Raw genomic sequence first — 21,664 nt, forward strand, 5'->3', positions numbered from 1 at the left:
TTACTGGTTTCCACTTATTATTTATTTATTCACCATTCTCTATTTCAGTGCTGTTCATACTATGTCATATTGTATATACTGTATACCAATACACCTACCTCAGATCATAAGGTCATAGGTCTTATTTATTTTTTCCAGCATCATTTGCACTCTGATCACTGCTCTATTTGTCAATATGTCTATATTGTTTTGTTCATAGTGTGTATATTAGTGTTGTCTACTCTGTAGTTTGTGTCTGATTTTATTTTATTATTATTATATTATTATTATTTTATTATTGTATAAGTAAGCACATCGTGAGCAATGTACAATCCTGAGTCAAATTCCTCGTATGTGTACACATACCTGGCAATAAAACTGAATCTGATTCTGATCAGAAACATCGATGGTGGATTTGCTCATTCATCTGTATGTGTACAACCGTTTATTGCAGATGTGTGACTTGTGTGTGTGGTATAATGAGCTCTGGAATTTGAATGGTACACGCACTGATGCTCAGCACAAATGAAGTTCCTAACGCATAAATAAAGTTCTTTGAATTGAAATGAAATGAAGTCATAGATTTAAACCCCATTGTCAAAGCTGAAATTCATCCAAAAATAGATAATTTATTTTCTATCATCCCAGGTCATCCACCTGCAGGCTGGCTTTCCTATTTTAATTCAAACTAAAACTAAAACTTCAGGCGCCTCCTGCAGATTTCTCTTCGGCATTAAAGGTGGGGTATGCGATTCTAATCCATTACACGTTTTTGTCAAATTCAGGGTCCGCTAGCTGTCTGTTCTGTGTGCGCTGTAAAAAATCTGTTGTTTGTACAGAGCCCTAGCCTGAGCCATGCAACATTATTCCAGGCATGATTTGTGTCAGGTAACATTAAATGTCTTGCCCACGGCCATTTTGCTTACTTTCTAGTTTGCCAAGCTATGCTGTTGTTGTGATGTAAGCTATAGTAGCAGGAGAGTTGTGAGTATCGCTGTCTGGAGCTGGTGTGCTGGCTGAGTATTCATTGCTAATAGACCCTGCTGTCTGGTATTACTTTCTGGGATTTACTTTAAGATACATTTTGATTGTACAGGAGTCACAATGAACAGTCACTCAAAGACACCATGCCTCTGGGAAAAGAGCTGAAGTGACTTTAAGTGCTGTCCTCTCTGCACAAGTGTGAGCCCTTGAATGGCAATAGCCTACCTTCACTGAAGGGTCAGTACTGCCCTATTGAGTCAAAGTTGTCCTTGGACATAGGAAGGAACCCGGAACATGTATTATGCTGTAAATGTAAATGTTGCCCTGATAAAAAGAAATATCTGCTTCAACTTAAGATGCTTACAGACACCCTGCGACAGAGTATCCTTGTTGTTATAAATACACAAATGAACTGTATATTTCTGTGTGCCTGTGTTGACCTACAAAACAGTACTCCCTATCTCTGTGACTGAGCAGAACATTTTAGGCGCTCTCCGGTTACAGGGAAAGACACGATGATCACCACCATCTCTGTTGACGTCAAAATGTTCTCATGAGATTTTGTTGTGACCTGGTTGTGTGTGCAGGAGAAAAATGTAACAAAGAATTCTCTCACTACACCTTGAAATTATTGTTTATTATTACTGAAAAGTATATGACTCTGTTTAACAGGAAAGTCAAGAGATTAGCTTTATGTTTGAACAGGATTTAAACAGCTGAAGGTTTTAATGACAAATTTCTTATAGTCCATTGACATCAGCTGTATGTAGACTAGTACATCCACTATGTCAGAGGCCATTATAAGGCTATTAGAAACCTTGGCTTTATCGATTTATTGCTATTTTATTATGTTTTCTGAGGTGACCTTGAATATTCAGAAAGGCGCCTATAAATAAAATGTATTATTATTATTCTCGGCCATGACTGAATAGAAGTTTTACCTTGTAACACACACACAAACACACCTAAGTAAAGCTCATACTTTTACTTCAGGGCATTCATATATAACTCATCATTATAACTTCAGTTCAACCTCAAGGACATCCTCAATTCACGTGCATTAAAAAAATGTGGTGTCATTTTTAAAATTTCTGATCCCTGTGCTGTTTATCTGAGAGCATTCACTTTGTAAAAAGTATATATATATATATTTTTTTTTTCTTTAAATCCAACAGGGTCAGGATTCATTGATAAAATTACAACCTCTGGCTCAAGTACCCCACTGGACCGCAAGAAAAAAAGCCAACATAGTTACTAAAAAAGCTACTAGCTAAAAACAACTTCTGGACAATAAACTGCATGAAAACCTACACTTAGCATTAAGGCAAGTACGACACAACAACTTACTGGGCTTGAAAAAACATGCAATATCTACCCCAGAGAGACTGGACAGAACTCAATCTACCGTGAATATGAAGAGAGAGATAAGTGTGCATCTGATTACCATTTGCATTGATTTATTATGGTGGTTCAGTAGAAAACAGACATTGCTTCGACACCAGGAACATCAATAGAGGCTAAAGCATGTTAACATTCTGCTCATTTAATGACCAGTGTATACATACACAAGTTCAAGTAATGAACTCAGGTTCATTTCTCTGTGAAATAAACGTTCACGTACCCGCTTCCCATTCTGCTTGCAAGAACGAGAAGAGGGTAAAAACCATAAATGCGAGAATATGTGTCCACATCTGCGTTTTCATTCATGAGATGGGTACCACACTGACACAGTCCTCTACCATCTCAAACAGGAAGTGATGTGGGCCACTACGTCGGGCCACCTCACTGGCCGTCTCCCCGCTGCTGCTGCGGAGCCCCGGCTTCAGGTGTCGCTGAGAGAGGAGGAGCTCCAACGTGTGAGCGGAGTCCGTTTTTAAGGAGCTGGCGTGGGAAGCAGCAAGGTGAAGTGGTGTGAGCCCACCGTTGGTCTGGGCGTTCAGCTCGGCCCCGTGTTGCAGGAGAAGACTCGCCACAGTGTCGCGGCTCCAGCGGCAGGCGCTGTGAAGGGGCGTCCAGCCGTCGATGGTGCGAGGGTTGACCTTGGACCCCGCGGCGAGTAAAGCAGAAACAACATCAACATGGCCGCTGTATGCTGCGCGGTGCAGTGGAGTGTAACGATCCTCATCACAGCAGTGCACCAGCAAGGGATCGGAAATTAACAACCTCTGGATTGTTGGAAGCTGAAAGAAAACCACAGAAATGCTGAAAATCTACAAACTAATTATCTCATGAGATGTGTTTTACTTCCTGTAATTGGAATAATTCCTATCCTAAATAAATAAATAAATCCTAAGAGTCTCTCTCTCTCTCTCAGCAATATTTCCTTCTTCATTTGTATGAAGACCGCTGTGTAGACACTAGTGAAAAGAAGGTCTCAAACAAACAAAAAAAAACTGTTCAGCCAGAAAGTCACTTGGATGGTCACCTTTGGGTAAGCAAGGATTCTACCCAGAAACCCCACAATTCATCTTTCGGAGCAAGAGGCTGACATCTGCTTTTCACAAATTTAGCCCAACAAAGCACCAGGACCTGATGGCCTATGTGGATGTGCTCTGAAGGAGTGTGCGAGCCAGCCAAAGGCTGTTTTAACTACACTATTCCAGTGTTTATTCTATACCTGCACTTTCCCTAATACATGGAAATATTCAAATCATAATAAATATCAAAAGAGCAGTACGCAAATAGCCAAGGTCCAGACTTTCGCCCTATAGCCTTAACCCCCATACTGGCTACATGCATGGAGAAGGTTGTCAGCAAACATCTTTCCTCATAGTTAACATGAGGGACGAAACGTCTTCCAGTATCTTCAACCAAGTCCAGTTGCCCTTGATTTTAACCTTCGTTGGATAACTATGACCTGGATGACTGAGAATCTTCATAGACATAGTTAACATGGTTTCCAGTCATCTCCAGCAGAATAACATGTATGCATGGATTTTATTTATAGGACTTTAACTCAGCTTTTAATACAATGCAAATACACATTCTGCTGCAACGGATTTTAGACTTCAGGGTAAAAGGGGGTCAAGTACCTTTTAACAGACCGCCAACAGAGAGTCTGTGTCAGAGGAAAATGAACACAGGAGCACCTCAGGGTTGTGTTTTATCATCATTATTATTCTCTGTGTACACTAATGAGATGACACTGCAGGACAGCAATTTTAAGCCATTTAAATATGCTGATGACAAGGGACTTTCATAAGATGAGGATGTGTCTGATTACTTTGCACAGATTTCCAGGCTGCGGCAATGGTGTAGGTCCATCTGTCTCTCAATCAATGCTATAAAAGAGCTTATTTGATATCATGCAGAGCTGCCCCTGTTGCTCACACTCTGTGGTCAATCAGTGGAAATTGGAAATCAGCGGAAACCGTTTTAACTATTTAGGTACACATATGGATGACAAACTGAGTTTCACTGAAAATGTTGATTCCATATGTAATAAAACCAGTCAGAGACTGTTTTAATTAGGAAACAGAAGGAGTTTGGGGTCAGTCAACACATCCTTGAGAAAGTGTAGATCAGCCTGATAAGATTATCTTGTGTTTAATATCTCTGCCTGGTTTGAACATCAACATTTAAAAACAAGCTGGCCTGGATTGTACAACAGCAGGAAAGATAATAGGCTGACTACAGTACAGCTCCACATAGGAAAGCTCTGTCCATCATTGGTGACATTAAAAACCCCCTTCATACTGAGTTTGACACTTGTGGGAATCTCTGTAAGTTAAGGAGGGATAACGACTCACCAGGATGAATCCTTTAGATATGGTTTGGTATTACACTGTGTTATCACTCTGTACAGCTGATGCCTTTTCTCCCCGGCCAGGTTTCAATAAGTATTGCTGTGTAAGAATAAGCAAGTTTCCTGAAACCATCTGGGGTCAAGTGGGTGGGGAATAATGGTAAAATGACCCTACTTTTCAGCTGATTTATTATCTCAGAAAACACTTTCATAACGAGTTTATGGTCACAATCGCTAGTTTCAAGTCTTCTTCAATACAACATGATGCTGATTTAGTAAATTATGGTCCCATTTAGAGGAAAATAGACCATAAAGCAGAGTATGTTTCAGGGCGGATTATCTACAATTGACAAGTCATTACCATGGCAACCTGTCAATCAAGCTACGGGTGACTCGTACCCACGGCACTGTGTAAATTTGACCAACGCCGTTGAAAAAGCTTATTAGGAGTTGGCTGTTAGCTCCACTGTCTCGTCCAAATATGGTCACGTCCAGTTGCAAAAACTCAACATGTCGGTGCCCTATCAGCCAAACTTGAGGCTTCAAAACAGCAGTCCACAAACCAACGGGTGACATCACGATGACTACGTCCACTTCTTATATACAGTCTATGAGTCCAACCCAATATGACAAATGTTGAATGTGGTTCTCGTATTGCGTAACATGAAAACTTCATAGCTTTTCTTCAGGTAGGACTCTCATACTGCAACACTTGTCTTTGTAAAGAGAGAAACTGACAGGATAAAGTTGCTAACCTGCCTGTCAGCTCGCTCTGGTCCATTTCAGTTACCATAAAGGCTTTAATATGTGTGCACTCCAAATGTAGGTGCGGCTGGCTTGATCGCCTTCTCATAAACGAGTGACAGAAAAAGCGGGTCAGACCATTTTGTTGCCTTTTCTAAGAAGTCTGCCACAGATAGAGTGGATGTGCTAGGAGACAATCATCCACGCTGCCGATATGCCAACGTAATTGTTTGGTAAAATTTAAATTGGTATTTTGAATTATTAGGCTGAACAACGAAAGTGCTATTTTTGCCTGATTAATTTTGGCGACCAAACATTCGGAAAAAACACTGTACCTAATTAGTGATACAAAAAACCTAGGGGGAGTACATGTGGGTCTTACGTTAATCAACATTATGTACAAAATTAATTGTGTAAATTACGCTGGGGAAGATTTTTGTGAAGCATTGTTTAATTATCCACAGGGTGCACTTTTTTGCTGGATCATAATGCATTTGAGAGGTTTCAGGCTGCATTAAATGTGTTCGCTCTTTATCAACTGTTCATTCTGTGCCATTTAGTGCCTCGCAGTATGCAAAGTCACAAAGTGTTTCCATTCTTCAGCCTAATTTCTGCATTTATGTAGAACTAAATGTTGACTTTGCTGCAAGGGACAGCTTTATACTCGGCAGTGTTTTATTTATTTTTTTCTTTAATACATTGGCAGAATACTCCAATTGTGAAAAGACTTCAGACATACTTCAGGACATCTGCTGTGCATAAAAACAGCTTTTGTTCAGGCTTGTGTAGCTTAATATGTATCTAAAACAAACTAAGCAAACACATTAGACAGCAAGAACTTTTTAAGAAAGAAACAGTGAAAGAAATGATTAGCTTGTCAAAATGTTTTAGTGCTTTTCTGTATATCAGATTTTAAAAAGTTGTAACACATACTATCTTCAAAAAGAACATCTGAACACCAGCTGATGTCTTACATTTAAAAATCAGTCACATTCCATTTAACCACTTCAAATGTGTTCAGAAATTTCAAACTAAATACAAATGAGAAAATAAACCAGGCAAGTCAATCACAGCTGTAGAAGACCACTTAAGGAAAGTTCCTATTATTATTATTATTATTTTTAAATCACCTGGCTATTACTTATCCTACAATCTGCTGTGTTAAAATTATTTTAGTTACATCTTTCAGAGCTGTACCAATCTCAATTGTCAGAAAATGAATCAGCAACAATTTTGATGATTGATTCAGGGGTCAGTGATTTTCACTCAAAACCTCAAACCATTCTCTGCTCACAGCTTCTCCATGAAGACGTGATGATTTGCTGCTTATCTCTGTTTTATATTATTGGATCTTTGGGTTTTGTATTAATCCCACTTAATGGAGCAATGCTGCATACTTTATTCTTGATCAGCATTCACAGCAGCCAGTCTTCCACAGACACATTAATTACTCTCCAGTGGCTCATCATTAAATATTACAATTTCAAAAGCAGAAAAAAGCACAATCACAACCATGTTATTGACAGTATTGTAGTTTTTCTCAATTGCTTACACGTTATCAAATAGCTGGGCTCATTTTCTTAAAACTCTAAACACAAAAATTTGCACACAGAACACAACTCCACCAATCTCTCACAAAAACACAGCATTCAAAACAATGTTACGCTATAAATTAAATTTTGTCTTCAAATGACACACACACACACACACACACACACAATCAAATGGAACATTTAAGAAAATATTATGATAGCATAAAATACCACTATGACAATCTTATCAGTAGGCCTTTTGCATTTTCAGTGTTCCACTACATACGTACAGTATTCTGTTTTTATACTCAAATATAAAAACACAAATACTGTCTATACATCTCAGCAAACACAGTTGTATTTGTAAAGTATTCTTCATGCAGAAGAAACTATAAAAAAGAGAAAATAAGCCTCCTGGGTATACTGTAAAGAAAAATACAAGGGTGGCTGCATCCTGTCTTATGTTTCGGGCTGGCCACAGCACCTCATCAACATCGCAGGCAATCTTCTCGTTGGCTGAGCAGCAGGAGAAGTAACGCCTGCCATGGCGATTCAAGCCCTGAAAAGCTTCTACAGCTGTATCTGCCACAGAAGAGGTACACGCAGGGGGACTGTGGTCATAGACTCTAGACTGTAAATACTGTGAATAGTATGCAGGTATGAATACAGCTCCCAATCTCATGAAACATACTTTATGTTTTACAGTTCTATGGTCCACTTACTATGATTTTGTAATACTCTACTACAGTAATCACTGACTACTGTATCATTGTTCAGAGATCAGAGTTTATGGCTCTCCTTGGTCTTCCTCTTCCTCCTCCAACTCCACTTGCCTTTCTCTCCTATGTTGGCATCTCTTGCTCCAAAACAGAAGAGCTCACCTGTCCCTTTTACGGCTAAAGCTCGATTTCCTATTGAGCAAATATCAAGGTAGTTTATTATCATTATACAACACAAGGTTGTACAACAAAACCCGGCTTGTGTGTAGTGTTTTGAAAAAAGTGTGGTTTACAACTGCGTTTGAGAGTAAAGCAAGAAATGTGCTTGTTTTTTTAGGAGAATTGGTAGGGCCAGCCCATGGCCAGGGCAACATAGGTGGATTCCTAGGGCGCAAAATGTCAGGGGGCGCCGCAAGAGAAGGTTGGCGACTTGCCGCAATTGAACTCAGCCCAGCTGCTGTGACACTGTCGTATGCCGTGATAATAATTAAGTGCACCTCGCGCTGACGAGTCGTGTCGTTGTGTAGAGTTTTGCAATTTAAACATCTAAAATCTGAAGCGCAGCCTCGGTCTGTTTGGGACTGTGAGCTGCTGAAGTTAACGTGTGTGTGGATCTGTGGTGAGTGTTTTCCAGTTGGTTTCGGTTTCACATGCAAACATGCAGTCTGTGCACTGTGTATGTCAAACGGTCTAAAGGGGATAATCCCAGCGGAGCAATAAGTAATGCACAGCAGAGGGTAGACTTAAAAGATCTTATGAAATCTCATCAAATGATGACGTTATGTCTCTTAATATTACGTTTTTTTTTTTTTCGACCCGTCACAGATGTGGGAGAGATTCTGAATGTGCAGAAAGTTTTGAACATAAGCAGAAAACCTGCTAAAACACAGGATTTATTAAAGTCCAGGAGTTTTTAACTTTAATTAAAATTAACTTATTTGAGGTGAAAAGGTGCCACATGCACACCCCATTGCAAAAGACACAAAAGAGGAGAGAAGACTGAATCATGCCTGCATGTGTGCTGACTTGACAATTAGAAAGGTTGATCTACAGGAGAAATATTGGCTATTTAAAAGCAATAGCTACAGAATGTCTGAAAGCCTCACTGCATTATATTCTATACATTTTAATATTTTGAATTGTCACCTGCTGCCTGAATTTTGTGTTTCCCTTTACATAAATGAAAACCTTTCCACCATAAATTGAGGCAGAAAAGGCAGAAATGTCATCAGAATTCAGGAAATGAAGTCCTCAATGCTTACATTTTTCTGGGGGAGGACCCCCAGACCCTCCTCTTCATTTGAGTCATCTCCACTATTGAAACTAAACCAATGCTCTTGCATTTAAAGAAATATAGCAAGAAGAACAGTCTCTGGGTTGACACACAGTTTCTGGAGGGGAATAGGTTTGGTCTCCTAATTTAGGCTCTGGTGTTGAGGTTGGCAAGTATGCTGATCACACCTATTCATTATCAGGGTATATACAGGAATCCAGAAGTGAAATTCAATACCTTTTCAACATAATTTAAGACTGCCGCGCCACTTTGTGCTGTAACCGGTTAAGCCTCACACCTTTAAAAGGGGAATTGTGGAGTTTTTAAAAGGAATTTAAACATATTTATAACATTTTATTGCCTATGCGTGACCAGGTTGTAACCTCACCTAAAAATTGAGGCATTCACCAACTTCCACAGTCGCATATAACAGCCTGTTTAGGCCTACTGTTCTCTATGTGAAAGACTTGTAGGATTTCCTGCAAAAATTCACTGTCTTACACAGGCTGTGATGTTTATGTGTGCAACATTACTGCAAAACATGTGAAACAGTGTGATTTTGTGTTTTAGTTGGTTCAAATAGATAACGTTAGCTTGCCTGCAAATGCCGACCAGTCGATAACTACCTGACATATTTGTAACTTATTTTCAGTCACAAATATGTAAAGCGTATGCTGTTGGTTGCAATCTGAAACCTTACTGCTAGAAGCCACTAAAAACCACACAGCCCACCTTTAACTTACATTTACTATAAATAGATTGAGACTTTAAAAGTAAACACTGTTTTTGGGATAACTTTCATCGACCATTGTATCAATACAACATAATTCAAATAGGCCAGAAGGGAACAAAGGTGAAGAGAATAAACTGAGTGATAGATAACGTTGGTAGTGTAGGCAGTGTAGCGCAGACATTTGCGATCAACAGCTGCTGTCTGCATCCTAAAGCTGATTTGTGTAAACTTTAGTAAAACAGATGTAAAATAGAACAAGGGGAACATGTTGCTCTCAGGAGGAGGAGGAGGCTAGAAGCAGCACATATTAGCACAATGGCATCCTGGCTCTGGCTAAATCTTTCCACTACAGTGGCTTGATCCACAACCTGGAGGAGGAACTAGTACAAATGAGTGTATTAGTATAATATTATAACATTATATTAAAAGTACAATATAATAGTAAACTGTTAGTTTTATATTAATATGTTAATTATATGGTGAGACTATATTCATTTTGATCAACAATAGTATACAGTCATGGCCAAAAGTGTTGGCACCCCTGAAATTTTTCCACAAAATCAAGTATTTCTCACAGAAGTATTGCATTAACACATGTTTTGCTATACCTGAACAAAACAAAAAAAAGAAGGGAAAAAAGTAAATTGGACATAATTGCACACAAAACTCCAAAACTCGGCTGGACAAAATTATTGGCACCCTTAACTTAATATTTGGTTGCACACCCTTTGGAAAAAATAACTGAAACTGCTCCAGGTCTCTCATATTGGAAGGGCGCCTTTTCCTAACAGCAATTTTAAGATCTCTCCAAAGGTGTTCAATGGGATTTAGATCTGGACTCATTGCTGGCCACTTCAGAACTCTCCAGCGCTTTGTTGCCATCCATTTCTGTGTGCTTTTTGAAGTATGTTTGGGGTCATTGTCCTGCTGTTAGACCCACGATCTCGGACGCAAACCCAGCTTTTTGATACTGGGCCCTACATTGCGACCCAAAATCCTTTGGTAATCCTCAGATTTCATGATGCCTTGCACACAGTCAAGGCACCCAGTGCCAGAGGCAGCAAAACAACCCCAAAACATCTTTGAACCTCCACCATATTTGACTGTAGGTTCTTTTCTTTGTAGGCCTAGGTATGTTTTCGGTTAACAGTAGAATGATGTGCTTTACCAAAAAGCTCTATCTTGGTCTCATCTGTCCACAAGACGTTTTCCCAGAAGGATTTTGGCTTACTCAAGTACATTTAGGCAAACTGTAGTCTTGCTTTTTTATGTCTCTGTGTCAGCAGTGGGGTCCTCCTGGGTCTCCTGCCATAGCGTTTCATTTCATTCAAATGTCGACGGATAGTTCGTGCTGCCACTGATGCACCCTGAGCCTGCAGGACAGCTTGAATTTCTTTGGAACATGTTTGTGGCTGCTTATACACCATCCGGACTATCCTACGTTGCAACCTTTCCTCAGTTTTTCTCTTCCGTCCACGTCCAGGGAGATTAGCTACAGTGCCATGGGTTGCAAACTTCTTGATAATGCTGCACACTGTGGACAAAGGAACATCTAGATCTCAGGAGATGGACTTGTAACCTTGAGATTGTTGATATTTTTACACAATTTTGGTTCTCAAGTCCTCAAACACTTCTCTTCTCCTCTTTCTGTTGTCCATGCTTAGTGTGGTACACACAGACACACAATGCACAGACCAAGTCAACTTCGCTACTTTTTATCTGCTTTCAGTTGTGATTTTTATATTGCCCACACCTGTTACTTGCCCCAGGTGAGTTTAAAGGAGCATCACATGCTTGAAACAATCTTATTTGTCCACAATTTTGAAAGGGTGCCAATAATTTTGTCCAGCCCATTTTTGGGGTTTTGTGTGCAATTATGTCCAATTTGCTTTTTTTCGTTCTTTTTTTTGTTTTGTTCCAATACACACAAGGGCAATAAACATGTGTATAGCAAAACATGTGTTAATGCAATACTTTTCTGTGAGAAATACTTGATTTTCTGGAAAAATTTCAGGGGTGCCAACACTTTTGGCCATGACTGTAGTATATAGCTTACCACTGTTACAATATTAATTCCAGGTACAGCTGTTTCATTAGGGCCCGAGCACGAACTTAATTTAATTTAAAATAAAATGCAATTACTATTTTCAACCACTAGATGGCAGCTGTAGCCCTACTGAGACATGACTACTGGCAACGCGAGACTTGAAAGTTAGTAGACATCAGGGACGGCCCTGGTAGACATCAGAGTTGCCAGATCTCGCGATAAACAAATTGGCCATTTTTAAACGAGGGATACGCTGTGGCTCAGGAGGTAGAGCGGGTTGTCCTTGGGCAAGATACTGACCCCGAATTGCCCCTGGCGGCTGTTCCACCAGTGTATGAATGAGTGTGAATGTTAGTTTCTGTTAGAGCACTTAGGCTCAGTGAATGAATGTGAGTGAATGGTGAATGCAGATGTAGTGTAAAAGCGCTTTGAGTGGTCGAAAAGACTAGAAAGGCGCTATACAAATACGGAGCATTTGCATTTATGTAGTCATTCAAAAGCTGTGTATCTGGTCTATTCTTGGGCTATGGATAGACGTAACTTTTCACTGACAGCCCAAATTCAACCTTGTTTTAGCCTAGACCCATTTTAACCATCTAATACACGTCTATATGTAGCCGTTCAATGGTGGTCTGATTGAGGACTAGACTATTTTTGGGCTATGGTTAGACATCCACCAAACTTTCACAGCCCAAATTCAGCCCTGTTTTAGCCTAGACGTCTGGACTATGTTTATGCATATACGACACTAAAACATTTTTGCATTCAACTTTAAAACTTTAATAAATCCATAATGCATCCTAAGTCAATGACTAATTGCTGACCAAAATAATTGTGATTTAACTGAGCAGACGTGCTGCATGCTGAAAATATTTGTGTGATCTTTCATGCTCAAACATTAACTGAAATAATTCCTCAGTGACCAGTTAATTTCACGTTGTGCTTTGACAAAAAACTGCCGTGAGAGTAAACGGTGAAAGGCCTAGTTGCTGGAATCATTTAGCCTACTCTGTTTAAGCACTAATAGCATTTCTCTGATCTTGACCTCCTGACCACGCAAATAAATGTTCTCTCTCAATTAAAAACAGCTTCCTCCACTGGGGATTTTAGCTCTACAATTAGTTTTCCCACCACAAATAATCTACTTCCCTCCTGACACAGCAGCTCAGTGGTCCTGAATTCATACAGAATCAGTCCTGACAAAGGCCCCGCTGTGTTTTTATGTTTTCTGTGTGTGTGTGTGTGTGTGTGTGTGTGTGTGTGTGTGTGTGTGTGTGTGTGTGTGTGTGTGTGTGTGTGTGTGTGTGTATATCCCAGTTCAAAATAGATGGATGTCAGGTACTACAGCCCGACCGATTTATCGGCCGATATGAGCTAACTGCATTTAATCGGCACCGGCCGTTTATAAAAGCAGATATAGGACTATTAAAAAAGAAACAAAAAGTCTGATCCTTTGCTCATGTCATGGGTTTTGCATAGTTTGCCCACCAGAGGGCGCGCTGCAACTCCCCTGTTAAATCACTGTCTTACCACAAAAACCACAGAACAAAACAATCAGCTGACCGGAGTTTCCTGGAGCTTACAGGCATGTGGCATTTAAAAACAGGCAGAGGACTGTGTGAGCAGTGAGTCGGTCTTTTGTCAAGTTAATTACATGACTTTAATAATTATAATAAAAACAGACCCAGTCACTTGTCTTCTCCTGAAAACATTCATGACTTGCTAACACTCCCTTTTTTCAATGCCATCTCCCGGCTTCCTCCCGGCTCACAGTGGTTGTTGGAAGCCACGTAACTGTACATTTATTCTGAAACAGTGTGGCTGTTCTAGTGAACGGTCCATATTTCATCACTTGTAAATATTCTCTAAAACCACGTAACGTTACAGCAGCTAACGCCGCCCGTTGCTAAATTAGCCACAATGCTAGTGCCGTGTTTATCAGTGGAGGAGCGCCAACGTCGTAATGAGCCATTAAAACTACAGTTTGACATATTCTAAATATATCTGCGAGCGGACATGTAAATAAACGTGAGCTGAACAAGAAAATAACGTAGCTTCCTGTAACTCCTCTTTTTGTGATCTTGTAGATGTGAAACGATGTAACATTAGTCAGAGCCGTAATGGCTCTGGTTATAGTTATAACGTTAGATAAATGAAATCTCAAAGTTGCAGGTCCTCGTTGTAGACAGTCACGTAGTATTAGATGCATTCAATAGCAGCTCACTGGATCATAGGCGGCGTGATTTATACCGATGATGAGAAATTGTTTCTTGTAGCTTTGGTTAGGGAGAGTGCTGGTAAAGGGATGAACTAGATGTGAATATGCTACATTGAAATTATGCCAGATTATGTGTAAAGTGAAATACACATGCTTATTCTCTCTCACTCTTTCTATTTACAGACGGCTGAAAAAGTTGCATGTTCCAGCAACAAATATTTATTGATATGCAATTGTTTACGTGTTCACTTTTTGAGACTGTAATCCATTTTATTAACATAATCCATTTAGGAAAAGGTTTTATAGCCCACATACATACCAGCTTTCAATATCGGCCTGTTCTAAGTGTAGTTTATACCGTAAAGTAGGGCTGAAACGATTTATCGGTTAAATCGATAAAATCGATTAATAAAATGCTTCGACGCAAATTCTTTGCATCGATGCTTTGTTTAATCTATGTAACTATACAGCACAGTGTTTCGCACGGACATTTATTACTGTCCCACATCGCGTTTACACTGTGAACACGACGTGATTATAATGGCGCTGTTTGCAAAGTGGAGGAAGATAGAGAAAATAGCGAGGGACAAAGAAGAAAGTGTCCAACGTATGTTATTATTTCAAGCTACAGAAAACAACAACAACTCTGTAATGTTACGGTCTGTCCGTCTTTGTCTTTATAGTGGTTATCTTTATAATAACAAACAAAAGCTGTTTCGTGTGCAGGATCGCTCATTTCCCGTTTCACATGTCCCGTGTTTTCTTGACAAAACGTGGTTTGGAGACCAAGCAAAAGTACTTCTTAAACAACACATCGATGATTCGTTGAAATAATCTATCGCAGCTTCGAATACTAAATCACTGTTAGCTGCAGCCCTACCGTAAAGGGATCTAGTATCCAAATCATTCTCTAAATCTAAATATCGGCTCATTTTCACTTTAATAATCGGCATCGACCCCCAAAATCCCCTATCGGTCGGGCTCTAGTGAACACTGCTTAAAACTGGCCTCTGCATTTCAGATTTGTCACAGTAATGGTAAGATTCAACTTTAACAAACAGATGCCACATTTTAAAGCTATTAAAAACCATGAGAAGGGAGAGAAGAGAGAAAAGACAGAGACACTAAAAGCTACTGATGATGCTGAGGAAGATGTCTGGGAGCAGAAGCAACAGGAGAGAGAAAAACATAATTATCTGTCTTATTATGCTGATACCAACAAAAGACCGCAAGCACCAGTGTCACAAGGAAAGGTCAAGCCCTGGAGATACAGCACGACTAGAGCAGTGTACTAAACTTCAATACTTTGTTGGTACTTACGTGTGTAAAAGCAGCAAGTGTAAAACTGTCAGCATCGAATGTCTGGTCAGACCCTAAATCATTCTTTGATTAGATAGTCCCTGACTTAAATCAATGTTACTTATTGTATACAGAACTTCACTAAAGCAGAGTTCTTGTTTGGCTACAGTGTTCAGTGAAAAAGTAAGGTAGTGAAAAATGATTGTTCTGATATCAGCACTAGAATCAAATCACTTCAAATGATACACACATTTAATATAGCCAGTCTATAAGAAGTCCACAGTCCTGTTAGTGAGGCGTGACTGAATGGATGAAAAATAAGGAGACAATTTTGCTTTTCAATTGGGATTTTTGAGGAGACGGTGATACTTTGATATTTCATATTCCACACTCCATATTTCTAACATGACATATTACAATAAAATGTAATTGGTACAGTTAACAGTGATGCAAAAGAAAATAATTTAAATACTAGCTTTAAAATATGGACAGTCGATTTTCACATGATGATTATAGGGAAAAACTCCACCTAGAATTATGACATTGCTATACGTATATAAAAAGAACGTTAAATATAGGATAGATGACTTTTATACATTGATTTCGCAACCACAACAATATAAAGAAAAACTGTCACGAGGTAATCTCAGTTCAGCTTCTGTCATTTTCAGTGAGCTTGGCATATGCCCCCTTCTCCAGCATGGGGCTTTTTCATCTGTCTTCATTCAAGAGCTTGGTCTTTCATTTTGAGAGCATGACTCACTGATCTCATGTTCAGATTTTGTAATGCTTTCCCTCAAAACGCTGTCCTCGCACTCAAACACGTGCTTAGATTTCCTCTGCTTCTGCTCCCAGTGGCTCCCACTCAAGATATATTGTTGGACAGATTTACTGCACTCCTGCATCTATTTTATTAGAATAACAAATTAATCTAATAAAACTGAACAAATCACACATAAAAATCGTTTCCACCAACATGCACAGATTCGTTATTCTGACAGTCAGGAATCTTATGACTGAATAAACACACTAGACAACACACTGGTCAGTAATGACAGGAGTTATGGTGATAAGACAATCCAGCAAAATGCCATTTGCCGCGTTTCCCTTATTTTCACTCAGGAGCGGCACGGCTTCACGAGCACAATAACACTCAGTACTTGGCAAGCTCCCTCTGCTCATTCATCAAAGGACATCTACTTAATATGTACTGTTACAAGAGCAGCGCAGCTCCTTTAAGGAATGTGTGCATGTATCCCGATTCTCAGTGGAATGGCACTGCTATTTTACTGGCATATTGTTAGGGCAAAACAGCATCCCACTTTTGCCACAGATAACAATTACTAGCAGCGTTAGAGATGAAAATAACCACTTCTTTAAGGCAGAGTTTTGTAAATTGAAATAATTCACCATCTTTGTGTTGATCTGTGTTTTGTTAAGCACTTGACATCAGTTTTAGCAAGAAGTATTCCTACATCTGAGTGCAACCTGTTCTTAAAGGTACGTACCCACAGATTATTTATTATTATGCAGCAGTGTGTCATAGTAATGTATGCTTCTGTGAAATATGTATCATGGATTAGATCATGACTTAATATTTGGCCTAATGAAAATGACTTTATGTGAATCCACAGGTCATTTTCAGGTTTCTTATCAAAAGCCCCTGCATGGGGAAGAAAATGATTTCTCTCTCTCTCTGTAGGTGGTTACCAGCAGTGAGAAGACCGTTACACCCTGGGGTTATATATGTTGAATGAAAACACAAATAGGACACCAACAGCAAGCACTGAGTTAACACTCATCCTTGCAGAGATGGGGAGATTCATAATCACACTGCCTGAATTTGTTAACTAGTTTGTTGTACAAAACTAACTTGAACAAACCTATTGCAATATAATATATGCTTAATATTTAAAGACTTGTACCTTAAAATTGGTGTAGCTTCTGAATACACTTATACACTTCGACCACGATGGCAGCAAGCTCTATGGGTACTACAGGTGCTCTTGTAGCCCTCTTGACATAATCTTTTCTTTGCTTTCTTTTTAAACTACCAACTTTTTAATGACCAAATTTGTAAACAGGAATATGATCAAAAAACACTCCGCAGTTGCAAGATTTTAGGTTCTGGACAAAATGCGATCCTCATGAGTTTTTGGAGGCACTCCTCAACAAACAAATGCACGCATGGCAAGAGAATGCAGGAGAAATAAATTAATCATCTCTCTTTGCCTTTTGTTATCGGGAGAAAATCAATCTCCTTGGGGAATTAGAGATGTTATGGTGGGCATGGAGGGTAGCTGGCTGCGGAAAGGAGGTGTGTTGGACGGCAGGTGTGTGGCAACGGTGTCAGAACGACGAGCCGGCAAGCATGTGGAGGGAGAACACCTCTCTGTGGGAGCAACAATGGATGTGACAGCACAGCAGAAACAGATCCCTCTCTCTCGGGAGAAGCAAACCTGGCGGGGGGAAGTTTCTGTAGCATCAGACTGGCTGTGCCAACGGAGCAGTCAGCAGTCGGAAACTGACCGCAGGGGACACACAGAGAGGTCTGCACAGACTCATGCTGGCTCTTCAGTGGTGCAAAAACTACAAGCAGAGCCTCCGATCCTGGACTTCAGTTTCACTAAAGGTCTACACATTATGCACCTCAATGTTCGCAGTCTTCTTTCCAAATTAGATGAGTTGAGATTGATCTGTTTACAATTGTAATCTTTTTCTCTAAAATTTCTGGCACATAAGGCTCATTTTCTAAATAAAAAAAAACTTAAACCAAACCAAATGCTTTCATTCAGACACACTTAGCTCACATGCACTATTTACAATATTGGGTTTCACAGGAACAAGACAAGACGATATTTTAACACTATTTTGATGAAATATTCAATGCTGAAATATATAAATGGGGGTCTGCGGGTCCCCTAGAAAATATTGAGCACTAAACAATTTCCTGCATTCTGGAGACATTTTCTGCACCAATTTATGGTAGAATAGTCTTTATTTATATAAAGTGATTCAGATGACAATTCAAACAGAATATAATGCAGTACTCAGCAGCTTGTCTTTTTTGCTTAAGAAACTTTATTTGGACAAAGCACATTTGTTTCTTCTATATTTAAAATGGCACTGCATGTTATCTTATTGTGCAAATAAAACTTTCTCAAAGTATTTTCATTTGTTTTGTTTGTTAAAAACATTCTTCGTTGCAAGCTATTTTTCAAAATATATTTAACAAATGCTTTAAAAAAGTGATGGAGACCTGTCCCCAGTATCCCCAGCGTAATTACACCTACAAAATGAATCCGTGATGAAATGAATTTGTGCACTAAGAACTCTTAAGGGGTGAAATCAAAAATACTAACAAATTGTGCACTATGAGTTGTTACAATTAGTTACACCTTGGCTAGATAAGGTAATGTAATATAATATGCCAATTGCTTCAGTGATTATTCATCCTGTTGGGTATATGCATCTTAACGCTGTTTGAAATGCAGTGTTATATAGTATTGGCTTGAAAACAGCAGGGATAAGGAGTTGGGCTCCGGTTTGTTTTTTTCCTCGTCCAGGTGATCGGCGCATCTGGGGGATGTAAGTTTAATGTGCGTTAGCATGTCGGATGTTTCCATTCACATAACGTTACCCTACAACAGCGGTGCAACGCCGACACACAGACACGGTCCTCGTCTCATACACAACTGTCTCTCCGCTGCTGTTGTAACATTCACTGACCAGGAACCTGCAGGCGGGTCTTCCAGCTCCACTGTTTCATTAGTGCTCGCCAAAGTGCGAGCGCCACCGTCCTCAACTGCCACTTGTCCCGTGTCTCTGGCTTTCTGAATTCCACACACTTTCCCATTCTGAGTCATCGAGCTAACATTAGTAGCACGTCAGAGACGTTTTGTTTTCTTTCTTAACTGAATGATTCGCACCAGAGTTGGACGCCAGAGCTCGTGTACCACGAACACTCCACACTCCAGAGCGTAAAGCTAAACACTGACGTGAACAGTAATGTTACCTGTACTGCCGTATAACATCAGAGTCACACCAAACGGAGTAAATTATAAAGTCACACACATAAAAAGTGTTTATTTATGACGTTAGGGCATTTATGTTATCCTACGAAAGCACAAGAACAAATTTAAGACTTTAATACTTTGGTAATGAAATTTAAGACTTTTAAGGCCTTATTTTTGGAATATGAAATTTAAGACTTTTTTAATAGTTTTAAGACCCCGAGGGTACCCTGTTTTATGTAGTCTTAAGGAATATTTATTTGTAGTGGATGTTTTTGTGTTTATTTTATTTGTATTGGGATGTGTTTTTTTTTTGTTGCTGTTTGTATTTGTTTTATTTTGGTCGTATTTTGTAAGGGTTGATTGTACAGGATTCCTTTACTCATCCATAGCTTGCCTTGCCATCTTTATCAGACTACAACGAGGACCACAATGGAAATAAGTTTGTAACTTATCCTCGACAGTTCTGATAAATGTATAATGTCACTGTGATGGCATGTTGATGGCATTTATTTTTGTTACTGTCTAATAAATCAAATCAAATGTAAATCTTTCAAACACAGAATATAGATGAAGAGGGTATTTCTTTCTTACAATGTGGTGTATTGTGGTTTTGTACAGATTTCAAGACTCCTGACCAGTCAGTACCTGAAACTTGACAATTATATCAGGAGGCTGGCTGCTGTATAAAGCCCTTGGTATTGTAGATATAAAAAAGCTACGCACTGAATTATTATTTTTCTTTCATTTGATATGGATCAGGAGGACAATGCAAACTGTCAGATATCCCCCCAGAAGCTGAAGGTTATAATGCCCACTACTTAAAAATTCTGACAGAATTCAGAGGAGGAAAGAACACCATCTACATTACTCCACCCCAGGATGAATTTGATACTCCCCTTCCTCCTCCAGATGCACAGGGCCTCCAGAAGATGCCTAAGGCAACTTGTAGAGTCGGAGCATCTAGCATGTCATTGCAAGTGCTGGCTGAGCACGTGAAATCCTATGTGGACCAGTGACTATCAGGGGATGACTTTAATCTTCATGGAGGGGTAATTCAAATGTAATAAATTTACATTTTTTTTCTCATCATTTCAAAGAAAGATTTTACAAATATTACCCCTAATACCCTTTTATTCTTCCCCCTGCCAGCTAGACAATGAGGTCATGCATGCGATATCAAAGACATGGCTCCTAGAAAATAGCTAATTAATATGCAGGTGGTCTACTACAGGTGGTTACTGAGAGTGTTGCATGTTAATTACTTAACCTTACAGTAGATCGCCCTTTAGTCCAAGAGACTTGAGATTTTTCTGTCATTGTTAAAAAACCAATGAAGTCAATGACTATTCGGAATGAATATTCGGCTAGCGTGACCCCTGCTGCTCACCTTACGGTCATTCCCCCAAAGTACACATAAAAATATTATGCTGAATCTTTTTGTAAATTACATAACTTGACTTGCTGATTGTTATTTTATACATTCATTAACATTAAACATAAGTTATGTTTCATACTGAGGAGAGGGAGAGAGTGCAAGTGAGACATGGGTTAATCCTGTAGCAGGCAGTAGCCCATTTTAACCCTAGCCTACCACTACTGGGGCAACACAGGTAAGGTTTGAGTTTTGTGAGTGGTGCCAGAACAAAGCGTCACTTACGCGATTGTTTTCTGCTGCCCACAGTATGAACTCCTTTGGTTTGTCTTTGAGAGTTTCTTCTTTTTCTAGATACCACTCCTCACTATGGTCCCCCTCCTCATCTTCCATCTCATTCTCCTCTTCCTTGCTTCCGGTCCACAGGCTGCTGGCCCCTCGGGGGATCAGGTGTCCATGTGTATTCAGAAGTTCGAGCTGGTTGAAATCCTCAGGAAACTCCATCACTTGCAATAGAAAGACACAAAGAAATTAGCCAGATGTACTGAACTTACTGAGGGAGGAATTATGTGAGAGAAAACTGAACAATTTAGAGAAATAATAAGATGTCATACTTTTACCAGAGGAGAGTAAATTGAATTAGACATAAACCCCGCTGATAATTTCTATATGCAAATTTCACATCAAAATAATTTTAAATATTAACACAGGTCCTGAAAGGCCAAACTGCCTCAGGCAGTCTTTTTTACTCAGTTGTCATTTGTTACCTTGATTCTGAATAGGGTCAGACTAGTGACATATATATATATATATATATATATATATATATATATATATATATATATATATATATATATATACATACATACATACACACACACACACACATATACACACACATATACACACACACAGTCAACTCACTTTTTTAAAATGGTCTTTTTTTAAAATTATTTACTATTAGATTCCCCATTTCAGCTCTCAAAATGCTTTTGGGGTTTTT

The 21,664-nt window shown here is 39.3% G+C and overlaps 2 protein-coding genes and 1 long non-coding RNA gene across 10 annotated transcripts in view; all 3 read right to left on the reverse strand.

Moving 5' to 3' along the window:
- Nucleotides 1-21,664, reverse strand: part of LOC123969180 (amyloid beta precursor protein binding family B member 2-like) — a 74,559-nt gene that overhangs the window by 27,663 nt on the left and 25,232 nt on the right. The gene's annotated exons all lie outside the window — the stretch shown is intronic.
- ankrd49 (ankyrin repeat domain 49) lies at nucleotides 2,404-21,194 on the reverse strand. Its single transcript, XM_046046330.1, has 2 exons — nucleotides 20,947-21,194; nucleotides 2,404-3,143 (listed from the first exon to the last, which is right to left on the reverse strand). Exons 1-2 carry the CDS (start codon nucleotides 21,163-21,165, stop codon nucleotides 2,667-2,669), a joined length of 696 nt encoding a protein of 231 aa, XP_045902286.1. The 5' UTR covers nucleotides 21,166-21,194; the 3' UTR covers nucleotides 2,404-2,666.
- LOC123969187 lies at nucleotides 6,832-8,534 on the reverse strand. The gene is made up of 2 exons (XR_006824659.1): nucleotides 7,707-8,534; nucleotides 6,832-7,566 (listed from the first exon to the last, which is right to left on the reverse strand). It is a non-coding gene; the product is annotated as an uncharacterized LOC123969187 (long non-coding RNA).

This window comes from Micropterus dolomieu, linkage group LG04 (assembly GCF_021292245.1).
Source record: "Micropterus dolomieu isolate WLL.071019.BEF.003 ecotype Adirondacks linkage group LG04, ASM2129224v1, whole genome shotgun sequence".
Classification (NCBI taxonomy): Eukaryota; Metazoa; Chordata; class Actinopteri; order Centrarchiformes; family Centrarchidae; genus Micropterus; species Micropterus dolomieu.